This window comes from Fukomys damarensis, unplaced genomic scaffold (assembly GCF_012274545.1).
Source record: "Fukomys damarensis isolate Sample0158 unplaced genomic scaffold, DMR_v1.0_HiC HiC_scaffold_9, whole genome shotgun sequence".
Lineage (NCBI taxonomy): Eukaryota > Metazoa > Chordata > Mammalia > Rodentia > Bathyergidae > Fukomys > Fukomys damarensis.
The window spans coordinates 2,418,033-2,443,261 of NW_022900921.1; the positions used below are offsets into that span (position 1 = coordinate 2,418,033).

General features: G+C 43.1%; 1 protein-coding gene across 8 annotated transcripts in view; it reads left to right on the top strand.

The window, feature by feature from the left end:
* The first annotated feature begins 5,121 nt into the window (after window positions 1-5,121).
* Lyrm7 (LYR motif containing 7) overlaps window positions 5,122-25,229 on the top strand; it is a 158,185-nt gene continuing 138,077 nt past the window's right edge. For 3 of the 8 annotated variants that reach the window (XR_783411.2, XR_783412.3, XR_783409.3), the window contains exons 1-4: window positions 5,122-5,767; window positions 8,821-8,896; window positions 10,561-10,631; window positions 15,951-16,032. Coding sequence is in view for 3 of the 8 variants with exons in the window: in XM_019209870.2 (XP_019065415.1) it covers window positions 5,672-5,767; window positions 8,821-8,896; window positions 10,561-10,631; window positions 15,951-16,032; window positions 23,550-23,620 (396 nt within the window). In the remaining 5 variants the exon portion in view is untranslated. Of the gene's footprint in view, window positions 5,768-8,820; window positions 8,897-10,560; window positions 10,632-15,950; window positions 16,033-23,549; window positions 24,712-25,229 lie in introns of those variants that run through there. The other 5 variants (XM_033761554.1, XM_019209870.2, XM_010639788.3 and 2 more) reach the window with 5 other exon arrangements.

Sequence of the window (25,229 nt, forward strand, 5' to 3'; positions counted from 1 at the left end):
CTGTGAGCTCGGGGACGCCCTACACCAGCGAACCAGGACCTCTGGGGTCGGGACAGGCGGGGACCCCGAACTGTTCCGCTAAGACCTCCCCAGCCGTAATCAGCGCCACGCGAGACGCCCACACCCTCCCTCCTCCCTCCCACACTCCCTGCCATCTCCTACGAAATGTTTGTTTTTTAATTTTGAAGCCAGGTATGGTAGTGCACGTCTGTAATCCTAGTACTCTGAAGGCTGATGTGGAAGGATCGCTAGGAGTTTGAGTCCGGCCTGGGCTACATAGTGAGACCCTGGTACTGGGGATTGAATGCGCTTCAAACTGAGGGACGTGTATCTCCAGCGCTGTGTCACCCTCTTTGAGACAGTCTCACAGCGTTGACCAGGCTGACCTCAAATTTACAATCCTCCTGCCTCAGTTTCCCATGCAGCCGGGATTACAAGCATGCAAAAACCACACCAGGCTCTTTGGTCCTGTTAATTGGGTTTTTTGAGACAGAGGCCCGCTATGTCGTTCTATTACAGCAAAGTGTGACAGCTCAGCATTACAGCCAAGTGTTACAGCTCCGGGTCCCAGCCAACTGTTATAGCTACCGAAGGTCTCCAGAAACCTAGATACCTGAGGGCGCCACGGGGAGAGATGGAGGGAACTTTTATTATGCCGGCCGGTTCAGAAGAGTTTGAACTGTGTAGTCAGAGGCCTGTGTAGTAGTGGAAGCAGCCTTATATAGAGATCGGGGTGATTGGGTGTGCATCCATGCTGGGCGAGCACGCTTACAGAACCTTCTTGAAACCTCTGGTAGGACTATCCAGCAGCTGAAACAGTTACATTGCTTAAACATAGCATCTTACGGCAAAAACACGGTGCAGGAAGGCTGCCCGGTTGTGCATTATTTCCGTATCAGTTCAGGCTGGCTTTGAACTCACGACATAACCCAGGCTGGCGTCAGACTCCACTCCATGATCCTCCTTCCTGAGCCCCTCAAGTGCTGGGCTTCCAGGCCTGAACCGCTACACCTAGCTCCTTTGCTGCTTTTATAAAGTGTTGACTTCATATTTCGTCCACATTCTCACCCTTCGTTTTGGAGTCCATTTCCTTTTAGTCAAAGTTACTAAGGACCTCCACTTCCTCCACATGGATCCTTAGCATCATTTGCACTGTTGGCCACTCCCTCCCTACTACCTCTGCAGAGGCTGCTGCTCCTTCACACAGGAGAGCCTCCAGGTCCATACTTCTCAGAGGCTCTGCCTTTTTAGCTGACAAGTTTCCAGGAGTCCATATTAAAAAACCCTAACTACACCTCCTGAGCTGCCCCATTATAATGACGCCTGACCACTTTGTCTTGGAAAAGTTATTGACAGGGTTTCCCTGTCATCTCAAAAGGGTCCCATTTTTTACTTTTGCTATTAAAGACATTCCTCACATATTTGGTGAACTCTAGTACAGTGATGCCTATAAAGGGAACAACAGGCTTAAAGGTCATGTTCATTGCCTTTTATAACTACATCAACATTACCCAAATCAGATGGCAGGGCAGGGCCCTCTAAATGTTTCCAGGGGTCACACTTGCTCCTGGGCCTCAAACTGTTTATTGCAGATCACTGATACCAATACAAGGGAATGTTCTGAAGGAAAACCCCACTGATGCATGCAGAGGCACAGGTGCATCTGCTATTTCTTCAAATGGTTCAGAAGGGAGAAAGGCATAGAGACAGATAAGTAGAGAGGTAGGAAGGGATAAAGTAATTTTAGTAAAAAGTATACACAATTTCTGTGTATTTTTCTCGCAACTATTCTGTGAATGTGAAATTGTCAAAAAAACGAGGCGGGGGCTGGGGATTTACTTCAGTGTAGCCACCGCGTGCCTTGCAAGCGCAAGGTCCTGAGTTCAATCCCCAGTACCAAAAAAAAAAAAAAAAAAAAAAAAAAAAAAAAGAAAGAAAGAAAAGAAAAAAGGAAAGGTGTGCTATTTTTCTCAAAGTTACTCCAGAGCTTAAAGCCGGAGGATCTTTCAAGGCCAGGAGTTCAGGGCCAGTCTGAGCATAGCAAGGTATTGTCTTAAAAAAAGAAAAAAAAAAGTACACATGCTATTTTGGCTGATAAAAAGTAAGGTCAAATTTCACTAGGTCCAAAGCCTGTTCCATCTATAATGACTCAGGTACCTATCTTCTAATTTATCTTTCCCCTTCACTCCAGATTAGTGTGAAAGATACATTACTGATTGCTCACCACCTATCTCTAGTTTACTAGGCGCCTGAAATTCATTTTTACTCCCTCCGCGACAAGCCAGAACTTCCCCTTGCAGCATCCTGTATCTACTACACCCAGCCAAAACCTTGATATCATCCTAAGTCATCTCTCTGTACTTAAAAGATGCCACGATCCTACTCTAACTTCCCTACCCCCACTGTCCTAACCAAGCCACTGTATCTCTTGCCTGGGGTACTTGACGGGCCTCCCAGCTGGAGAGTCTCTCTGCTTCTACTGTAGTCAACTGCTACACAGCACAAATGACCTCTGTAAAATAGAAATCGTGATGTCAAGCCTTGCGTGGTGGTGCACACCTATAATCCCAGCACTCAGGAGGCTGAGGCAGGAGGATCGCTGTGAGTTCTAGACCAGCCTGGACTACATAGTGAGTTTCAGGTCAGTCTCAACTACATAGTGAGACCCTGTCTCAAAAACCACCCACCCAAAAAAGAAAAAAAAAAATCATGATGTCTGCTGGTAACATTCCAAGCAGTCCCGTGCTGTCACAGAATAATATCCAAAGTCCATACCTTGGCTCACAGGGCACAAGGCAATCAGGCCTGTGGCTCCTTCTCCAACCTTATTTCCTTCCCTTTCAACGTTATGACTGGCTTCACCCAAACTGGGTGTGGTGAGATGCACAAGGTCCTGTCCTGATTCCTGAAGCCCGTGAATGTTACCTTACATGGGAGAGGGAATTTGCAGATGGCATTAAATTAAGGATCTCAAGGCAGGGAGGTTCCTTGACTATCCAGGTGGGCCAGTTGTGATCACTATTGGAAGTGACAGAGAAGATGTGAGGACAGAAGATGTGGGAGCCAGAGATTCGGAAATGCTCCACAGAGGGCTTGGATGAGGGATGAGGTCACGAACAAGGAGCGTCCTGGAAATCATGTCAGATTGGGTTCTCCTTAGCTAAAAGCAGGGCTGCACACCAGGGCCCAAGCCCTTGGCCTCTGTACCTTCTAGAGACTGCCTGTTGGCCTTGGCTTGTTGCTTCTTCCTCCTGCAGGGAGGAAGGAGTGGAAGCCGGCAGCAGAGCATCTTCCAACCTCTCCCTGTCTCTTGTAAGTACTCTTTCTTGTAAGTACCCACCAGCCAATCCAGGGTAATCTTCCCATCTCAAGGTCCTTACTTTAATGTGTCACATCTGCAAAGCCACTTCTGTCACACAAGGTGATGTCATCACAGGTTCTGGGGATCTGAACATAGACGTCTTCTGAAGGGCCCCGTCCACCCCACTACATAGCTCCATGAACTTCCGCGATGAACAGGTTGGGATTCTCTGTTCATTGTGGGCCATGTACTTTGAGAGAAAGACAGACCAGGACACGTTCCTAGAACAACCAGAATGGTGAGCAGCCACCTTATTAGTGGAACGCCGAAGGAAGCATACAGGTTTATCTAAGAGGAGATAAGTCACAAGGCTGAACTGAATTGGCATCACAGAAACTATATTTTCAAATACGAGCAGATTTGAACCTTTGATTAACTGAATGCAGGACCCCAGTTAGCCAGAAATTATTACAACCAATTTTTAAAAAATTCATCTATAGGGCTAGGAATTTAGCTCAGTGGATCCGCTGCCTGCCTTGTAAGTGCAAGGACCCGTGTTTGAGCCTCAGTACCCCCCCCCAAAAAAAAAGAAAAGAAAGAAACTGGTCTATAATCATAAAATGAAACAGACAACATCTTTTATTGTCATCATTCAGAAGGTGAACACAGTATCACAAGATCATCTCTATATAAGGCTGCTTCCACTACTACACAGGCCTCTGACTACACAGTTCAAACTCTTCTGAACCGGCTGGCATAGTAAAAGTTCATCTGATTTATTGTTTTCTGGATAAAAGTCACCATCAGACATAAATGCTTTGCTTATGTTAAATTCTGTTTTGCAGCTAGGTGTGGAGGCACAGGCCTATAATCTCAGTACTCTGGGAGGCTAAGGCAAGGGGATTGCACTTTAGCTATGGGGTGAGAGCCTGTCTCAGTATTAAAAAAATTTTTTTAAAAGGCTGGGGAGATAGCTCAGTGCAAAGGTCCAGGTTTAATCCCAAGTGAAAGGGGAGAACAAAAACTCTTCTGCCAATCTAATGTACTTTAGTAATTACTTAAAAATTAATTATTAACTTGCTGTTCTCATGATGATTTAAAAGTTAAAATTGTGAGGCCTGGTGGTGCACACCTGTAATCTCAGCACACTTGGGAGGCCCTGATGCAGGACTGCTGGGAGTTCAAGGCCAGCCTAAACTACATAGGGAGACCCTGTCTCAAAAAAAAATTTTTTTTTACAGGGTCAGGGATGCAGCTCAGTGGTGCTTCCTTTGCCTGACAAGCACAAGGTCTGGAGTTTGATCCCCGGCACCACACACACACACACACACACACACAAACACACAATTATAATACACATATATAATGATATAGATCGTAAAGAAGAAGGTTCGAAGAGATCTACTGGTCCAAGTCTTTTTTTTTTTTTTTAGCTATCAGGGTTCAAACTCAGGACCTTGCGCTTGCAAGGCAAGCCGTGGAACCACTGAGCTAAATCGCCTACCGGTAATCGAACTTGGATCCTTGTACTGGTGAGGCAGGCAGGGGAACCACTAAGCTAAAAATCCCGCTCAAATCCTTCCTAAATTAACGGGAAAGGTGGAGTAGGGCGTGGGGTGGAGGTAAGGGTGGGAGTACAAAAGCAAAGCTTATGAAGTAGAAAAGATTGAGATTTTTCCTGATGTTTGCGAGGTCCTAAGTTAAAATGTACTAAAGTATTTTACGATTGTTTATGAATATGATGCCGCTAATAAATTAGACATTTTCTACTCCAGCAAAACCAAAGAGTAGGCCAAGCAAGCAGGATATATATAGGGGTGAGAATAGTCTTGGGGATCAGGCATAGATTTCTATCTTAGACCTCTGTTCATTAGCTTCGTGAACTTGAGAAAGTAACTTCCGGGGGAATAAATGAGGAAATATATGTTATAAATTTTATAGATCAGGATTCCAATCAATGCCCGTTGTAGTTGTTAGAGCTTGGGTCTTTTTGTGCACATTTCCAAGGACAAAGTCACAAGTAGGAGGGGTTAAAATACGAGTTCGTTAACAGACTACCATAACTCCCAAACAGGAGGCAATCACATATACAGTAGGCGCCAAACCAATTCATTTACTACCAATCCCTCCCTGTACGTATGTGTACCAGAAACTCTCCACGCGGGAAATGACTTTGCCCCTAGAAAACATGGCTTCCAGGTCATTTCCGTTCTCCTTTGGCCCGTAATCGCGATCCGCGACTTCTCGCGGTTTTTCAGTTGCTACTAGTTTAGCGAAGTGTCTCCCAGGGCTATTCTAGAGGGCGGGTTCACGAGGGAGATGCTGCGTTGTGATTGGTTGCTCTGAGCGAGGAACGCAAAGTGGTAGGCCATGCCAGGATGTGATTGGTTGTCGAGAGGCGGGGGCGACTTGATCGGTGGAGAGGCGGCCGTCGCCACAGAGAGAGCCATGGGTCGGCCTGCCAAGGTGACAGGACCTGGGGAAGGGTGGGAGCGGTGCCATGGGGAGGGTGGGGCGCGGCGCCGTGGGGGCCCTGCTCCGGGAAGACGCTGGGTCCATTCGGCTTCGTCTCCGCCAGGCTGTTCGTCACCGGGCCCTTTTCACATCCCTGGGAAGTAAGGAAGATCCCACATGCAGTCCTGCCGGGCGTGGTGGCGTACACCTGTAATCCCAGCTCTCTGGGAGGCTGAGGCAGGAGGATCACGACTTTGAGTCCGCGGCGCCGTGGGGGCCCTGCTCCGGGAAGACGCTGGGTCCATTCGGCTTCGTCTCCGCCAGGCTGTTCGTCACCGGGCCCTTTTCACATCCCTGGGAAGTAAGGAAGATCCCACATGCAGTCCTGCCGGGCGTGGTGGCGTACACCTGTAATCCCAGCTCTCTGGGAGGCTGAGGCAGGAGGATCACGACTTTGAGTCCTGGCTGGGCAGTAAAGTAAAATAAAGGCTGTGGTATGGTTCAGTGACAGCGCTCCTGGGGGTTAGATCTCTAGAATAACAGCAATGATGATGATGCGATTCTGAGCTCCAGTGAGGTGGAGCATTTATTCATTATGCGGAAGGTGCACAGAAGCCCCAGCTTTGGCAGAAATTAACAGAGACACAGCAGAAACCCGGAGTTTTCTCAGGTATCGCAGGCTGATCGTAAATTCAATGGCCGTCCTCCTGCCTCATCCTCCCAAGTACTACGTTTACAAATGTGCACCACCACACCTGGATAGTTGCTGGTTTTTATACTAATGCAATCACATTTGTTTCCTTTTTTTTTTTTAATGGTGCTAGGGATTGAACTCAGGGCCTTGCACACTTGAAGAACATGCTCTACTGTGCTACCTTTAAAATCTGAGTTGTTTTTGAAGGTGTTTTGAAGGTACTTTAAACTTTTACTACCAAGGATTTCAAGTTGGGCATGGTGACACTATACCTGTAATCCCAGCACTCTTGAGGCTGAGGCAGAAAGATCGTCCAAATTTGAGGCCAGCCTGTACTACAAAGTGAGACCCCATCCAAACAATGCCAAAAAAAAAAAAAAAGTTTTCTTTTAATCACGTTTTTAAATACTTGTTATAGCAGTATTGTATCTCCCAGTACCCAAATCTTTACTCCCTATGACTGTCTTAAAATACACATTAAGCATCCCTGGTACAGTCCAGACTTCCAAAATGTGAAATGTTCTGAAATCTTAAAAAATTGTTGAGCACCAACTGGCTACTAAAAGAGCTTAGATTTGAGATGCTCAACCAATAACGTCCATGCAAGTATTTCAAAATAAACCCATGAAATTAGAAATACTTCTGGTCCAGCCATTCTGGCTAAGAGATAGTCAACCTGCCATAATACAGATGTTTGAAAAAGCACAGAAATGAATTGCTCCAAGGGCCGGGGATTTAGCTCAGTGGTGCTGCGCCCCCCAAAAAGAAATGAATCACTTCACAGTTCCAGAGGAAAGATTCCAGAGCGGATGTCATTAGGTCCCTCTGAACTCCTTGCATTTTCCTACTTGAGTTCCTTGGCTTGATGCTGTGTGATTCCAGGCTGTGCTTTGGCTTCTGAGTGGCCCTCTACAGAGCACGAGTATGTTCAGTGTCAGGTCGCTGTGGACTAATGTAGAGCAAAGGCAGAAAAGTGACAGAGTGACTTTCACAAGTTGTGGAGGAGGTGAAGATGTTTCTGGGCTGGAGAATATGTAGAGAGATTCCTTCATTTCCACTGAGAGCAGGGTGTCTAAGGATGACCTACCCGTTTCGGGTCTGAGGCATTGAATGGCCTCCAAGAACTAATACAGGAGTGCTGGGGCACTGGGTCCAATCCCTACACCCCAAAATAAGGAAAAGTAATAAATAGAGACCCAGGCCCAGCACTCAGGAGGCTGAGGCAGCAGAATCACCATGAGTTCAAGGCCAGCCTGGGCTACATAATGAGTTCAGAGCCAGCCTGAACTGCATAGAGACCTTGTCTCAGAAAACATAAGTAAATTTAGAAAATAGAGACCCAAGGACAGGCCACATTGGAAGGACAATAGGACCTTTTTGGACTTGAAAGTGAGAGATGGCTTCAGCCTGTCACTAATATATTTTGAAAATCTGTTTTAACCAAACACCAGGCTGTTTTCACTCCCTTTTATCTCTTCATAGGCTCAGGATATTCCTAAATCTGAGTATTCAAGTCCTCTTATGAGAAATTACAATTAAATGAGCCTTAATTATCTGAAGCATTTTTCTGGGCTCTCTTCATAGCCAGGAGCTGTGGTGCACACCTATAGCTCTAGCACTTGGGGAGACTGAGGCAGGAGTCTTCCTGGACAATGTAGCCAGACCTTGTCTCAAAATATAAAAGAAGAAGGGCCATCGATGTAGTGCAGTGGGAGACAGCACTTGGATTCCATCCCCAGTACCTGAGAAGGGGCGGGAAGGAGTAAGGGAGTTGGATAAATTCACTGTAACCCCAGCACTCTGGGAGGAGGCTTAGTCAGGAGTGTCACAAGTTCAAGACCAGCCCACGGCAATTGAGTGACTTAGCAAGACCTTGTCTCCAAATAAGAAAGAAAAAGGGTCCACCGCCTGCCTTGGAAGTGCAAGGTCCTGAGTTTGATCCCTGGTACCCCCCAAAATCATGATTTTGTGTATTTGTGTGCACAATTTTAAGAGCAAATTAAAGTTTCAATAAATTGAGAAAGATGAGAAGAAATAGTATACATACTAAACTGGAAATGTTGACTACCTTACACTGGTTTTGGCAGAATTATTAACTTCTTAAGTAGCCCCCCACATCCCCGCCACTCTTTTTTTCCCCTGGGGATGAACCTAAGGCCAGCACATACTAAGCGCTTGCTCTACCACCAAACTTAAACTTAAACTTAAATCGTACAGGGAAAGTTATCTTGGCAAGTCCTAGTTTTTACTACATAGTCTGAAAAGTAGTTTAACAAACAAAAAGAATACTGTTTAAATACTATTTAATGATTATAATACAATTATGTAAATTGTGCATTTTCTTCTTGTGATTCTGAATTGGTTTTCTTAGCAGGTTTTACAGCTCTTTAAAACCCTGCACAGGACTAGACAACAAGTTTTTAAAAATGATGTGAGAGCTTTAGAAGGTAAATAAACATATATTCTTTACCCCTTTGGATCAAGTCTGTTCTTTAGGTGGCTGCTATTCTGAGAAACCCTGCCTCTGCTCAAGAACATTTTAGGGAATAACTGTTATTGCCCCCCTTTTGTTGTTGTTGTTGTTTTAAGATTAGCTTACATTAAACCCACTAAACCATTTACTGCTTAAAGAAAGAATTTAAAAGATGAAGTTTTTATAAAGAATCAGCAAATAGGAGCTGCGATGTAGCTCAGTGGCATCTCACCTGCTTGGCAAGGGTAAGGTCCTGAGTTTGATCCCTGCCCCCAGCGAGTTTGAGGCCATGCTGTACTGCACAGAACCGATCACAGAGCCAGGTAATGGAGGAGAGGTGCGAATCAGAATTTCAGTGCCTGCTTGCCTTATGTGCAGGCTCTGAGACCACTTCTCTGGAAGCTAATTGAATGTTCACTCTCTCTCGGCCCAGATAATGCATACCGTTAGTAGACTGAGTCAGTCTGGAAGTCGGCAGTTGTCAGGCTGTGGTCCCCGGAGGCCGAGTTTGGCAGCTCCCTGTTTGAAGTAGTTTCTGTCTTCCTTCGGTCTCCCCTTTTGGCCTTTGTCCTGTTCAGCTTCACTCTTCATATACCCTGACACCTGGGGCAAGAGGGCCGCTGCGAAGATGTCCCCACTGTCCCCAGAGATTCAGGTTTTTGTGATTTATCAGAAATAACCTCCTAAATGTTAAAGTACACACGTGTAAGGCATACTTTACACAGATTCCTGTTTCAAGTCTCGTGTCAGCTTTGCCAAGTAGGCGCTATTATAATTCCTATTTTTGCAGATGAGGAAACTGACAAAATAGGGAAGGTTTTTCCCTACGTCATCATATTTAGGAAGCAGTGGGGCTGGGGTTGATTCCGAAGCCCAGGTTCTTCATATTGAAATGTGGGAGCATAGGAGGAAGGTTTTATGCCTGTCCTCTCCCAACACAGCATGTTTCTGGCTTTGAACTTTTTTTTTTTTTTTGGCACCAGGGATTAAACTTGGGACTTTGCACTTGCAAGGCAGGTGATGGCGGATTTAAACTTTTTAAGTGAAGTAACTTTAAGGACAGCTAATATTTATTCCATATTTACTAAGCACTTGATTGTTCTGTAAATGCTCCCAACACGCTAAGGCTGATCACAGTAGACTAAAAGTATCAGTGGGGTGTATAAGCACACGTTTTATTTGTCACTTGCACTACATGTCAGCCAAGACACTTGAAATTTCATATGTATATGTGTATATTTATATATATATATATCTTTGCCGCTATGTCATTGTCTCTGTGTGCATATATAGTTTAACATAGTTGTACGCATTTTTTGCTATCTTAAAAAGCATTTAATATAAATCCTTAGATTTATATATAAAGCATTGATTTGGATTTATTACAGTTCAATGGCTCTAGGTACCCAAATGATGTTTGGAGTAGGAAAATATTAAAATGCTAAAAGCTTTTTCCTTTTTTTACAAATTTCCCAGCCTGTCCAGATTTCTCCATGAGACTTAGTACATTTTTAATCCTTTGCTTTACACGAGGACAAATCTATGCCAGGGAATTCGTAAAGAATGGCATGTAAACTATTCTCATGGGAATTATAATCTAGGAAAACAAGTAACTACATGTATTTTTCTCCCCCCTAGCAGCAAGAATAAAGATTAACGAAGAATTCAAAAGTAATAAAAGTGAGACTTCTCCTAGGAAAATAGAAGAGGTACGGTAATGGGGTTTTTAGTTACAGTAAAACTGTTGGCAGAGAGCAAGTGAGGAGCACGGTGGGGTCTGTGCAGTCCGACCTGTGGTGCGGTGCTTGCCGCCCTCCTGGTGGTGTGCAGCCTGCACTAGTGTGGTGCAGATCACCCCTCAGATCATCGTGGTCAGAATCGCCCAGGCCCAGCGCACTGCCTGGGCATAGCACGTGGGCGTACCATGGCTGTGGTCGGAGCAAGACTGGCCACCCGCATGGTTCTGTCTCGGAAAGGGAGGAGAGCGCTGCACTAACGCAGAGCTGCAGAAGGAACTTACACTCTTCTGGCTCAGCCAGCCATTCCATTTTTAAACTTTTAAATTTTTTACTATATTTCATTTTTGAGATGGGACTCACTGTATATTCCAGTTTGATCTTGAGTTCCCCATGATCCTCCTGGCCCAGCCTCCTGAGTGCTGGGATTACAGGTGTGCATTACCACACCTGATCAGGTTTGCTTTGGTTTGGTTTTTTAATTTCTGTTGACAGAAGCACAAATAGCCACAGCTGATGAACAGTCCTATATTTGTATTTTGGTCACTTGCTGTAGTGGAAGACACTTGCCTTTGAGCTCCTTTGCATTCTTAATACGGGATCATTGCAAAACTGTACAGTGATTTTTTTTTAATGTATAACATGTATTCTAGCTTGTGTATATTGTCTCTGTCCTGAGCTTCCTGTGTTAACGATAAAGGTAGAAAAAGGGACCTAAAACAGAAAATGAACAGAAAACTATTTGCAGGGGTAGTTAAGATTCTAAAAATTAGTTTGGTACAAAGGAAGGCACAAATTAGGAGATGTCTTCCATATTTAATAGAATTTCCATGAATTTAAAAATCTTATCAAAATGCATTTATATTAGTAGAAAAGAAGACTTTTGGAGCAGTACTGGGAAATGAACTCAGGGAATCCTGAGTTACATCCCATCTCTCTGTTTTTTGTTTGTTTGTTTTTGGTACCAGGGATTGAACTCAGGACCTTGTGCTTGTGAGGCAGACAGCATATCCCAGCCCATTTTTAATTTTATTTGCAGCAGAGTCTTGATAAGTTGTACAGGTTGACCTTAGAATTGGTCCTCCTGTTTCAGCCTCCCAGGTAGTGGACATTAATGGCATGCACTTTCATGCCTGGCTAAAATACTACTTTTGAAAGAGTAAATACCTGTAATAATTGAGCTAATGAGACAAAGTGATATAGCCTAAGTATTTCCACCTCTGTAATATAAAAAGAAGAAAGATTTTGCATAAAGAAATGATAGGACAAACAGGGAATATATATTTATTTATGGCAGGAGTTAGGATGAATGTATAACCAACTCATAATGTGAAGAGAAGTTAAAGGATATATCAAGAAGTTTGGGCCGGGGATTTAGCTCAGCAGTTCTGCTGCCTGCCTTGCAACTGCAAGCTCTCAAGTTGGATCCCCAGTATAAAAAAAAAAAAAAAAGTTTGTATGATTTGCTCTTCAATAGACTGATTAGTAATTATTTTTAATTTTGTTAGTCTATTTTGGTAATTGGTAATTATTTTTAAATTCCTAAAACTTTTTTTGGTAATTGATAATTATTTTAAAATTTTGAAATTATGGTTAAAGATTTTTTAACTGAGTCAGGCACAGTGATGTAGACCTGTAGACCTTGCTACTTGGGGGGCTAAGGCAGGATAATCACTGAAATGCAAGAGTCAGAAACCAGCCTAAACAACATAGCAAGACCCAATTGAAAGAAATAATCTTTAGGCAGCACTTGGGAAGCTGAGGCAGGAGGATTGCCTTGAGTTCGAGACCAGCCTGGACTACATAGTTGAGACCCTGTCTCAAAAAGAATTTTTTTTTTAAATTGAGATCTGTTTATATCAACTAAACTGGGAAAGTAAACTATCTCCCAGATTCTCTTTACTTATGAAACATTAATTTCATATGTAATGGATATTTATTGTGTAAATTGTATATTTTGTACTTCCTGCAACTCTCTCTAAGGAGTCTGCAATTGAGTACTTACTAGTGCTTAAATAATTACATTCTCCTGTGTTAGGGAGCTGAGGAAACCAAGGTGCTACTAGCAGAGTAGTTCTCAAACTTGGTGCCTTCATGCTCTTAAAATTTCAGGACCCTTGAAAGCTCTTTCACTCAATATTTAAGAATTTAGTCTGAGAATTTAGAAAATGTATTTAATTCATTTAAAAATAAGAAACCCAGTGTATGTTAAGAAACAACACAGTTTTGTGAAAAATGGCTATATTTTCAAAAAACAATTGAGAAGAGTAGCATATTTTGCATTTTTTCAAATCTCTTTTTAAAATTGTAGTTCTGAGGATTGAACCCAGGACCTTGCACATGCTAGCTAAGTACTCTAGTGCTGAGCTGCGTCCCTATTCCTAAAAAAAAATTATTATTTTTTTTTTTACTCTAGATCTTAGCCAAAATGCCAAGAAGGAATTTTGTTTGTTTGTTTGTTTGTTTTGATAGGTCATTCTGCGTTGCCTAGTCTGGCCTCAAACTTATAATCTTCCTGCCTCAGCCTCCCAAGTAGCTGGGATTACAGATATGGGCCACAATCCCCAGTACAAATCCCTCCTTCCTGGCACTGGGGATTGAACTCAGGAACTTGTGCTTATGAGGCAGGCATGGTACCACTGAGCTAAACTCGCAGCCCCCTAGTACAAATCTTAATGTCTGTCTGAATAGAAGTCAGCTAAATTCTTGTATCTTCTTTACTTAATCTAGTACAATATTTTTTTAGGTTCAGATATATGAAGAATATTTAGCCTCACACAGATACGTAGTTAGAAAAAGGTAGAAGTAGCTGGATGTAGTGGTGCATACATGTATTCCCAGCACTTGGGAGGCTGAGGCAGGAGGATCCCCACAAGTTCGAGGCCATCCCAGGATACATAGTGAATCAAGGCCAGGCTGAACCACATAGACCCTGTCTCAAAAAGCAAAAAGAAAACAAACAAAAAAAGAAGAAAGTAAAGAAGAAGGTGGAAGTATCTAATGCCTTTTCAGATAACTGTGAATTTTCCTTGGTATGTACTCTGAGAAGTGGTAATTTCTTCAAGGTTAGTCGCTGTTATGCTAGGCCAGTGGATGATTTTGGCTCTAGGATTCCCACAGACCATCTGCTCAGTCCCTCTGATCGTCCACTTCCTTCCTTCTCCTCTAGCCTGGTTTCTGGCATTAGCTCTAGGACTCGCCTCCACTTCTGCGCCTCCACAGGGAGAGGAGGCCGGCTTTTCTCCTTTCCCTGCCCGGCCAGGCCTGCCCCGTGTCAGGAGGGAGGCTTCATTCGCTGCCCACAGCCTCCTCTGATGCTCAGGCCAAAACTGGCACACACGTTCTTTTCTTTGCTTTCTTTTATGTATGTGTGTGTGCGCGTATATATAAATTAATAGCACAAACACTTATTTTTAACAGTAGTGTTTTGTTATAGTTGAGTGAAACAACAAATAAATACATTCATTGACCACAGCTGTACTTTTACAACCTTTTGGGAACTGATTATATAGCCGAGAAATACTGTTAAACAATACAAAGGCAGCTATGCATAAAAAACCCACTTTAGCTCTAAATTACATCTTCCATAAAACTACAGCTCGCTGTAATGAATGGTGAGAGTTTCAAAATTTATGGCCACCTAACTGAAGTGATCAAAACAAATACGCTCATCAGTGTAGAAATACACACTTAAGCAGTGAAATCCACTTTATAAATTAATGAACACAAAAGGTTTGAAATTGTCATCGTGTGCTTCAGTGCGGGATGAACAGGGTAGCCCTTTGATTTTATAAACAACTTTTGTGACCAAACTTAAAGTGCTCCTAGTGCTTTGGAATTTTTAAGCAAAGATTGGGCCAGAGTTGTTTTCTTTTTTTTGGTGATCTCTTGCGTGAGGTAGGGATAAAGCAGACAGACGTCGGAATGTAGGCGCCCTAGTCACCGATGTGGGTAAATTAGCAAATCTGGCGCAGACTCTCTTTACTGACCTCTGTTCCTGTGTCCTACCTGTAACGCGTCTTGCTGTCCTGGACTCAGAACAGACCCGGAGGTGACCTGTTCCTTTCCTCCCTGTCAGTGTCGCCTGCTCTTTGCCTTTGCCTGGGTTTTTCACCCATACGCGGCTGTGACGTCGGACCCTGGCGATTTGGAAAGTACAGCTTCACTAGGGAAGGCAGGTCTTCCAGATGTCGCCACAGTTCATTATACGGTGCTGTATTTTAAAACTGTACCCATTAATATTAATATCCATTTCATCAGAAACAGCCTTAAGTGTCAAGCTCACCGGAGCAGACTCGAGTTCTCCAGAATTCCAACTTTTGCTTGAAGCTTGCATTTTGTCATTGTCGAGAAATACTGTTCCTTGTTTTCCTTCCGTGACATACTCATTTCATTCATGGTGAAGAAAATGTTTGCCAGATATCAGAGTCTGAAAGATTATAGTTTGTTGGCTTTTTCAAGTAAAAGGTTATATTTCCATGGAGAAAGCTCTACTTCTGCTCACCACGCAAGCTATCGAAAGTGCTCGTATTCTGAAAATAATTTTGACTTCAAGGATCCCTGAAAGGATCTCAAAAGTCCCTCAGGATCCTGCAGCTTGGAAAACCACTGTTTTAGTCTGGTTCTTCATTTTGCATTTGATGAGGTCAGAAACTAAAAGACTTCGCTGGAGGCCACGCCCAGAGTTGGAGCCCGGCGTCCGGAGTCTGAGCCTATGCTTCTGGTGTTCAGGGCGTCATCCCGCTGCAGGGTCAAGGCACTGGGATGTGGTGTGGTGGCGGCTGAGTATGTGTGAGGCCCTGGTTCTGTCTCCAACACTGCAAAAACCTCCCTCCTGAGTATGCATTTAAATGCGTTAAAAAATACACATTATAGGACCCGAGTTCAATCCCCAGTACCTCCCCAGAAAAACCCACATTATAACATAAATACTCTAGATCTGTTTTTGAGCAAAATGTGAAATGGACAGATAAAAGGTAAGATCGTACATATGTATGTCTGGGCTTTCTGTACTGCCTGGAATAGTGTTAAAAGCCGTGTTATTTATGAAAGAATTATACGCCTGGTGCACGCCTGTAATCCCAACACTTAGGAGGCTGAGGCAGGAGGATTGCCATGAGTTTGAGGGCAGCCAGGGCTACATAGTGAATTCGAGGCCAGCCTTGACTACATTGTGAGACTCTGTCTCAACGAAAAACTATACAAATAAAATGATAAAAGTATAGTTTTCAAAAATAATGTACTCATATGAAATACCCAAAAGATTTATTGTTTGTTTGGATTTCTTAACAGCTGATGAAAATAGGTTCCGATGTTGAACTGTTGCTCAGAACCTCTGTTATACAAGGTATCCACACAGACCACAACACACTGAGTAAGTAAAACTAAAGAAAAATGAATTCTGCTTGTAACGGGCCTTGGAATATTGAAGATTTTCTGCACACTTTGTTTGTTTGCTTTTATTTATTTCTTTTTGGTACTGGTGATTGAACTTGGGTCCTTACACTTGTGAAGCAGGCAACAGAACGAATGAGCTAAGTCCCTGGCTCTGTTTTTATTTTTAAGTGAGGTCTCACTATATTGCCAAGACTAGCCTCAAACCCCTGGGCTTAAGTGATCCTCTTGCCTCGGCCTCCTGAATAGTGGTGATTGTAGGCATACCACCAATTAAATGGCTCTTAATTATAGCACTTTTTTTGTTGTTTTTAATTGCAGCCCTTGGGAGGCTGAGGCAGGAGGATTACAAGTTTGGGGCCAGCCTGAGCAATTTGGTGAGATCTTTCTGAAAATGAAATTTTTTAAAAGGTTAACTATATAGGTCAGTGGACAAGCTCTTGCCTGGTATGCAGAAGATCCTGGGTTTGAACCCAGTGCCACAAAAAACAAAAAACTAATTATAGCACGTTTAATGTTGTAAAATAGCTTGATTTTGCCAAGCAATGTAATAAATATTGTAGGGCTGCGATCCAAGGCTAAATTATGAAATTTTGTTACAGTAGACTTTTTTTATTTACATTTTTTAAACTCCTGCTTATATCGCAAAGCTGCTGTTACAATATACACAACAATTTTTATCATATTTATTTGAGTTTTCTCGTTTTTCTGGCATTATTTACAATTTACCTAGACAGTCTATTTCTTTACCTTTTGTTCTATAATTCATTATTTTAATTCTGAAGAAGTAGGAAATGGAAATATAGTTGAGCAGCCTCCATTTAACCTCAGGATTCCTGGCAGGGTTTCAGCACAATCTCATTTTCACTCCCTAACGTGTCCTTGGGGACAGCAACAAAACAGGTGATGTTCAACGTTGTTGAGCAGTTTGGTTTCTAAGCAGACTACTGAAGCATAAGGAGCGTACAGAAAAGTACACAGTAGGTAGCTGTTTAGCTCTGTGAATTGTAACAGGGGAAATGCCTGGCCTGCTCCCCATCCAGCCGTTACAGCGGCATCGCCAGTGTCCTGACAGTGCCCTCTCCCCTCTCCCGACTTTCAGCACGGCAGGTTTTGAACTTTATGTAGAAGTGTTTGAGATTTATACAAATGGATTCATTCTGGATTTCTGTTTGTCTGACTTCTTCCTCTCAGGGTCATCCCTGTGAGACTGGTGTAGTTGTTGAGCACAGCAGCGTTGTTGTGCGGGTCAGTTGAGCACGCCTCAATTCATCCTTGTTTGGGTTTTCCCAGTTTGAATGTGACCGACAGTGTCTGCAGTGTGGTGCCTCCTGGTGGGAAATGTGCACACACACACACCTATGAGACCGTCTGCTCTCAAGCTGTTGTACACATCCGAGTGAAATTTCCTGCTCATTGAGTCTGTGTTTCTTCAGTCAAGCAGTTCTCCAAAGCGCTTACACTAACTTGGCCTTCCGGCAGCAGCATCTAAGTGCCTCAGTGTCTTTGCATCCTCAGCAAAACTTGCTACCCTGTGTTTGTTTATTTATTTATTTCTGATTTTTTGAGACAGGCTCTCGCCATGTAGCCCAAGCTGACCTTGACTTTGCAGTGGTCCTCCTGCCTCAGCCTCGTAAATGCTGGGATTATAGGGGTGTGCCACCGTGTCCGACTGTGTGTGTAATTGTAGCCCTCTGGTGGGTGTGTATTGGTATTACATTGTGATTTTAATTTGTGTTTCTCTGGTAATTCGTACAGTGCCACCACTTTTCAGGTGTGGAATTTAGAATATTCTCTTCGATAAAGTACCCTTCTGAGTCTTTTGCCCATTTTTCTAAATGATTGTGTGCCTTTTATTATTGATTTGAAGGAATTTTTTTTACCTTTTTTGAGTCAGGATCTCACTGTGTGGTTCCGCCGCCTGCCTCATCACAGTTTGGCAAGTTCAATATCTAATGCTGTAGCAAAGTCAGGGATTTTATAGTCAGTAAAATGAAACTGCAGTGGAAAATAACATGCAGTACATAAATATACGTGTGCTACGTTTGGCCTAATGAACGTGTTAGCAGTTCATGAATGCCGAAAAGTTAAGTTGTGAGGTATACTTTGCCTCCAATCAGGTCACTTGTGTGAAGGGTAAGGTAGTGGATGTTTGACAGACTTTCTAGTTATTTATCAACTTTGAAAGTCTTTGCTTTCTTTTAGGAGGTTTCATTTGCTTGACTTTTAAACCCCTGTGGCAGAACAAAGGAAATTCGGGTCTGCGGCTGCCTTCGCAGTTCAGGCCCACGCGTTTGGTACAGTGCCGCTCACCCACTCTTCTAAGGAGCGGAATGGAGGGACGAGGCTTGCAGAGTTGACTGCTGGCAGGAGTGGCATCAGCAGGACCAGGGTCCTGGAGGAGCAGTGGCCCTGGTGTGACCGGGGAGACGCAGCTGTTTCCGGCAGCCCCCGAAGTATAGCATCAGGGTTTCCAGAGCCAGGTTCTCCCAGTGTCTCCCTGGGAGCAACTGCTCTTATTGTTGGCCAGCTGTGGGAAGCACCTTCAGTCACTGTTCCCAGAAACTTTGTCTCAAGCCTGGCACGTTCTTTAGCCATCATAGCAGTTCCATGACACTAAACCGATAACCTGTCCCCAAATGCCTTTTCTACTGGATCAGCCAGAGTCACTGCTGTTACTTGTGACTAAACCAGTAGAAGTTGTTAAGGAGTGAGGTACGGAAGGTTAAACCATCGGAGGTGTGACGTCAGCTGAATGGAAAGTGAGGGTCCAGGGGAACATGACTATCAGGGACCCGACCGTCTCAGGCTCCCAGCTGGTGACCCTTACAAGGCAAAACATAAGGTGTTAGGACGCAGCCCAAGCCCTATGGGGGGCTCCGGTGTTGAGGAATAGCCAGGATTCCAGGGTACACTGGCTGGTTCTTCTGCGTTTAGCATGGTGCCGAAAAAGAGGCTGAGCACAGCGTCATCTGCTGGTCATCTGCCAGGCAGAGATGGAATGACCTGTTAGTTTTGTCTTCTGCCTGAAGTCTGGTTGAGAGTCCTGTAATTTAGAGCTGTGAAGAGTTGAAAATGCCAGCTGCCCCTCTCCGCTGAAACTGAAATACAACCAAGCGGCTTTCAGCTCTCGCTTGAGGCAAGGTCAGTGTCCCAAGGTGCACTGTGGCAGAAGCAGTTGGGTGCGCGGTGCCTTTCCTGGCGGAGCTTATTGTGTATCATTGCTTTAAGAGCGGCTTTCATTAAAGCCAGAGTCAGGGCGCTGGGCAGAATGCAGGCCACGATCTTCATCCTTAGAGACTGTGTCAGCCTGAGTGTGGCAGCACACGCATGTAATGCCTGAACCTGGGAGGCTGAGACAGGAGGATCAGTATCGGTTTGGGGCCAGCGAGAGCTACATAGTGAGTTCAAGTCCAGCCTGGACTGTATAGCAAGACGTTGTCTCAAAGAACAAAACAAAACAAAAAGCCCTTGTCAAGATTTTGTCTGTGGGTTACTTACGCACAAATATGACTGGAAACAGACTTGAAATTAAGAAAGGTTTTGAGTAGCTTGTAACTTCGAGAAACTCCAGTCCCGCCTAATCCTGTCCCCGGGCTCCTGAACTCCTCCTGTCAGGGAAAAGTAGATGTAAAAGTTTTCGGCAACTCAGAGGACGACAGCCCCAAGGACTGGACAGAGGAGGTTTTGAGTCTCCCAGAAAGCAGAGCTAGCTGCTGCCAGGTTGCCTGACAGAACAGGGAGTCCTTGCTCTTGCTGTCCAGCATTATTTAGGATTTTCTGTGGACCGGTGACTGCCATGTATTCCTCATTTTAACTTTTTATTCTACTCTTTACTTATATTTGTATTTTGTATAAAGTCTGGTTCTTATCTACCATAGAAGTCACAGTGGGCCCAGTGGAAAGGCTGGCACATCAGCCAGAGATCCCTGACGAGAGGCTGGTTGAGGCCTCGGGCGGGGAGTCCGGTGGTGCCCGCTCAGTGGGAGTGACGGTGGTGTGCCTGCCTGCAGTGCAGCTGCGGCCTGTGTAAGCAGGTGTCTCCTGTGTGTCACCTCTGTGAAAGCCACTGTTTTTCCTGTGAAGAAGGAACAGGCCGAGCCTGGGATGTCGCTCAGTGGCGCCGTGCCTGCCTCGCAAGCACAAGGTCCTGACTTCACTTCCCAGTACCACGAGAATCAAAAGGAATGGGCTGGCTGATCTGCCACTCTCCTTTTCCCCTTTCGCTTCTCTTTCTGTCCTGCCTGGTCTGCACACGTGTAACAGCAGCAGAGAAGGCAAAACCACACAGGAACAGGAAGAGAGGAAGAGACTGGGTTCTTGGGGGCCAAGGACTGACAGTAGCCCATCACAGCCTCAATCTGTTTCTTGATAGTGTGAGAAAATTACATTTCTTTTTGTTTGTTTGTGTGTGTGTTTGTTTTGGTATGGTGGATTGAACTTGGGACCCTGTGCTTGAGAGGCAGGTGGTGGCACCACTGAGCTCCATTCCTGGCCCTGTGTTTCTTGATAGTGTGCAAAAATTATATTTCTTACTTAAGCCACTGTTGAACTTTTGCAGAGCTGAATGCATTCTAAAATAATAAATATGTTTAGCTATTATTCTCCTGTTACTACATAAAAGTATTGTTAGAACTTTTACACAAATTATGTTTTACTATAATTTGTCATTTGTTTCTTTTGCATTAGATTGTAAACTTCCTAAGCTAAAGTGACTGATATGTCCATTGTAGTATCTCATTTCTTGATGTAATTTCTTTTTTGTGTCTGTGTGGTACTGGCGATCGTACTCAGGACCTTGTGCTTTCCAGGCAGGTGCAGTGCCACTGAGCTAAATCCCTGGCCCTCTTGATGTAGTTTCTAATGTAAACACAACATATGTAGGGCCGGTGATTTAGCTCATTGGCTCTCCTGCCTGCTTTGCAAGAGCAAGGTTCCAAGTTCGATCTCCAGTACCAAAGAAAAAATTCAACACATGTAGTTTGATAAGTGAAACATGAATCCATTGTTGATACATTAAAGCCCACGTTATAATTTACTGTCTTATGAAACCTCCAAAGAGCTAATAAAAATAAGTGAGATAAGTGGCATCCCCGAGGCAGTGCAAGGTCCTGAGTTCAATCCCCAATGGTGGCGGAGATAATGGCTAAATAATATATAATTATTTAACTGGCTTTCCTTTCTGAAAGCCAAATTTATCATCTCTCTAATAAGAGCATTATTTTTAGCCAGAACAATTCTTTTAATTAAGTAAAGATTTCAGTTTTTCTTCTGGATTGAATTTTAGTGATTTAAAATTAAAACTTTACCAGGTGTGGCACACATCTGTCAACCCAGAACTTGGGAGGCTGAGGCAGGAGGAGTGCTATGAGCTCGAGGCTAGCCTGGGCTGCATATTGAATTTAAGGCCAGGCTGAAGTATACACAAGACCCTGTCTCACAAAAACAAATGCCCTCCACACACACACAGGAAAAAAACTTTTTATTTATTTGTTTTTTGTTTTTTTGAGACAGGGTCTCACTGTGTAGTTGAGACTGACCTGGAACTCACTATTAGCTCTGGCCTTGAACTCACAGTGATCTTCCTGGTTCAACCTCCCGAGTGCTAGGATTACAAGCATGTACCACCATGCCTGGCTAAAAAAAAAACAAACAAACTTATTTTGAAATAATTCAGATTTGCAAAAATATGCAAGCAATGTTGAAGGATTTGAGGATTTCCTTTATCTAGATTCTATAAATGCTCATAGCCTACCATGTTTGTTTTATTCATCCCTCCCTCATTTGTTGAATTTTCTGAGAATGTGATAAAGACGTAAAAGTCCCTTTACTTCAAAATGAGAATTGAAAAAAATCATAGCCGGAGGTTTAGCTCAGTGTTTCCAGCACCTGCCTCGCAAGCTCAAGGACCTGAGTTCAATCCCTGGTATAAAAAAAAAAAAAAAATCATGAATGAACTGTATAACAAGACCCTGTCCCAAAAAAAGGAGGGGGGTAGGGTTCTTTGGAAGCTAGGTGATCAATGGAGTTTTAGCAAAGGTCTGACTCACAGTGGGTGTGGTAGGTTCCTGAATCCATCCTGCGGTCATTCCCCCGCTCCAGAATGCGTGACTGGGATAGATATGCTTAATATGCTTAAATATTGCAATGGGTATATCCTAAATATATGAGGATACTCTCTAATGTGACCACAGTATAAATATCAAAAACAGCATATGAACTTCGATGCAGACTTAATTTTTTTCCTTTGTCCTAACAGTGCCCTTTTCCCCCAATTCAGTAGTGGGGTTGAACCTAGGGTCTTCACACTGAACTGTGTTCCCATTTTATTTTGAGACAGGTCTCGCTGAATTGCCTAGGCTAAGCTTAAATTTGCAATCCTCCTGCCTCAGCCTCTCAAAGTATTGGGATTACAGGATCACACATTGCATTTAGTCACTGTATCTCTTTAGTCTCTTGTCTTCTTTTTCTGGCACAGACCCTTATTTTTTTCTTCATCGTTCATGCGCATGACGTTTTGAAGAATATAGGCAAGTTATTTCTTTGTTGTCATCATGGTGTAGCGTTGGCCTTTGTAAGCAACTGTCTCCTGTGTGTCATCGCCATGACACTGTGTGTCACTTCTCTAAGACAGGTTCTCGCTATGTAGTTCAGGCTGCCTCGAACTCACTCTGTACCCCAGGCTGGCCTCGAACTCGTGGTGATCCTTCTGCCTCAGCCTCCAGAGTGCTAGGATTGCAGGTGTGCTCCACCACCACTCCCACTATAGGCAAGTTTTATCCTTTATGGAGAAGAGAAGGAAAAATCATGTATCTCTTCAAAACTTTCCACCTCAAGAGCTGTATTTTGATTGCACGGAGATGCCGGCTGTCCAGCTCAACAGTTCGCGGTTCAGCAGTGTTTCTCAGTGGGGTACTGTTGGTGTGTTGGACTGGATCGTTCGCTGTGCTGGCCTCTCCCACATAATCCAGATTTAAAGCCCTGGCTCCTGGCTGCTGAATCCCCGTGCAACTCTCCAGTTGGTGTGAGTGCTCAGAGCTCTCGCAGTTAAGAGCCGTTACTGTAGGGCGGGGCTTTGCTCTATGGTGGAATTCATGGTTAGTGTCTGTGGGGTCCTTCAGTCCATCCCCAGCACTGAAAAGAAGCTACCATTATCTTTTACATTTGGAATCTCATACGGTCAGTAATGTGTTTTGGCTGAATTTTGATCCATGATTGAATTAGTTATATTTACTAAATAATAAAGAAATAAGTTGGTCCTATGTATTTTTTATACAATCTGAGATGAGAATCCTATTAAATGTCCCCATTTAGAATTAAGGATTGTCGATTGAAACAAAATGTCACTGGAATGTTTACCTTAAAACAAGAAATTTTTCTGTTATAAATTTTAGGGGGGAAAATAAATAAATTTTAGGGAGGAAAGCACATTTGTATTTAATTCTAATTCAATGATTATGTGACTAATTCTAATTTTAATCTCTTTTTTTCTTTTAGAATTGGTCCCTAGGAAAGATCTTCTTATAGAAAATGTGCCATATTGTGATGTACCAACTCAGAAGCAATGAATTTTCTAGGATAAAACAAGTCTTTGTAATTTTTAATTTTAAAAATGTAACTCCTAACAGTGCAGATGCTTTTCTCTGAACTGGCATATTGGAAATCAATGACCTAGATAAAAGCTTCATAATTCAGTTTCACATTAAAAGGACATTGCTACAAACTACAGAACATAGCTAAGCATTTTAAAATAACGTTAGGTAATACAATTTATTTTCATTGAAAATCAAACTTTATAAAGTGAAATAAATGCTTGGGGAGGTATATCATGTTTATTTCTCTGTGACCTTGATACATATTTTGTCCTTACTGTAGCTATTTGGAATTGTGGTATTTTAACAAGTTGGTGAGTTTTCCTCCCATGGGAATCGCAATTATTAGATTAAACTGTTGTTTAGTCCCCAAAATATTAAATTGGTTAAAGTCATAGTGTGTGCCAGCTCTCCACAGAACATCTGTTGTTTCCCATAACACAGGAATTATTTCTGTAGCTAGCTAATAATTGTACAGTTTCTTTTTTTGAGATAGAGTGTGTCTCTGTGTTCTTATGAAGATGTTTGTAATCAGTCTTCTGGGGATGGAGCAGTACAGTATCAGAAGCACCAGGGCCACTGTGGATCACATTCCGGTGGTCGTAGCAGAGGTAGCTGGGCTTCGCCAGTGAGACGTTCTGACGAAAACGCGAGAGAGGGCTTCATTCTCCTCACCTCAGTCAGTGAAATTTGGGCGGCTTCTCCCTGTCTCTTCTCTGATGAGACCGGCACTGGTACACGAGAGCGTGGCATTGGGTCATCTAATGCTAGGACATAGAACGTTGTATTTGATGTTCTTGTTTCTCTTTTATCTGTGTATCTTTTTTTTTTTTTTTTTTGTACCAGGGATTGAACTCGGGGCCTTGGGCTTAAGAGGCAGGCGAAGTGACACGGAACTAAATTGCCGGCCCTTATCTGTGTATCTTTACTCTAATTTCTCAGTGAATAATGTGTTCTGTCCCATTCACTTAGGAATTTTCTTTCATTTGATGACGATACAGTGTTTATAAGTTTTGCAAGATTCTCAATGCAAGGTTTGTAAAGTTTTTGTTTGTTTTTTGGTACCAGGGATCAAACTCAGGACCTTGTGCTTACAAGCCAGGCCCAGTACCACTGAGCTAAATCCCTGGCCCTGTAAAGTTTGTTTGTTGGCAGAGCACCGTGGTGTATCCATACTGGATATAAAATGTTATATCTGAAAATAATTTCACTGTAGAAGATCTAAATAAGATCGAAATAATTTAGATCTAGTCGAGGCCACCCTGTATGTTTCCTAATCACTTTTGAGGCATCAGCTCATCTTCTGTGAAATGGGTTATACGTGTCCAAAGATTTACTACATACCTTCTCATCTCCTGTGTATATATAGAAATTATACTTTGAGAAAAATGAAAGTTGTTTCAGATTTGAAATTTGCACTTTAAGAGAAAATGATAGGTCATCACAGCGTGTATATAAATATGTTGACTTACTACTTCAGTAGGTGTGATGAAGAAAGATGCCTGACAGAATTTAAATGTAATACATATTCTAAGTTTTAGTACCATTGAGCTTTTTTTTTTTTTTTTTTTTTTTTTTTTTTTTG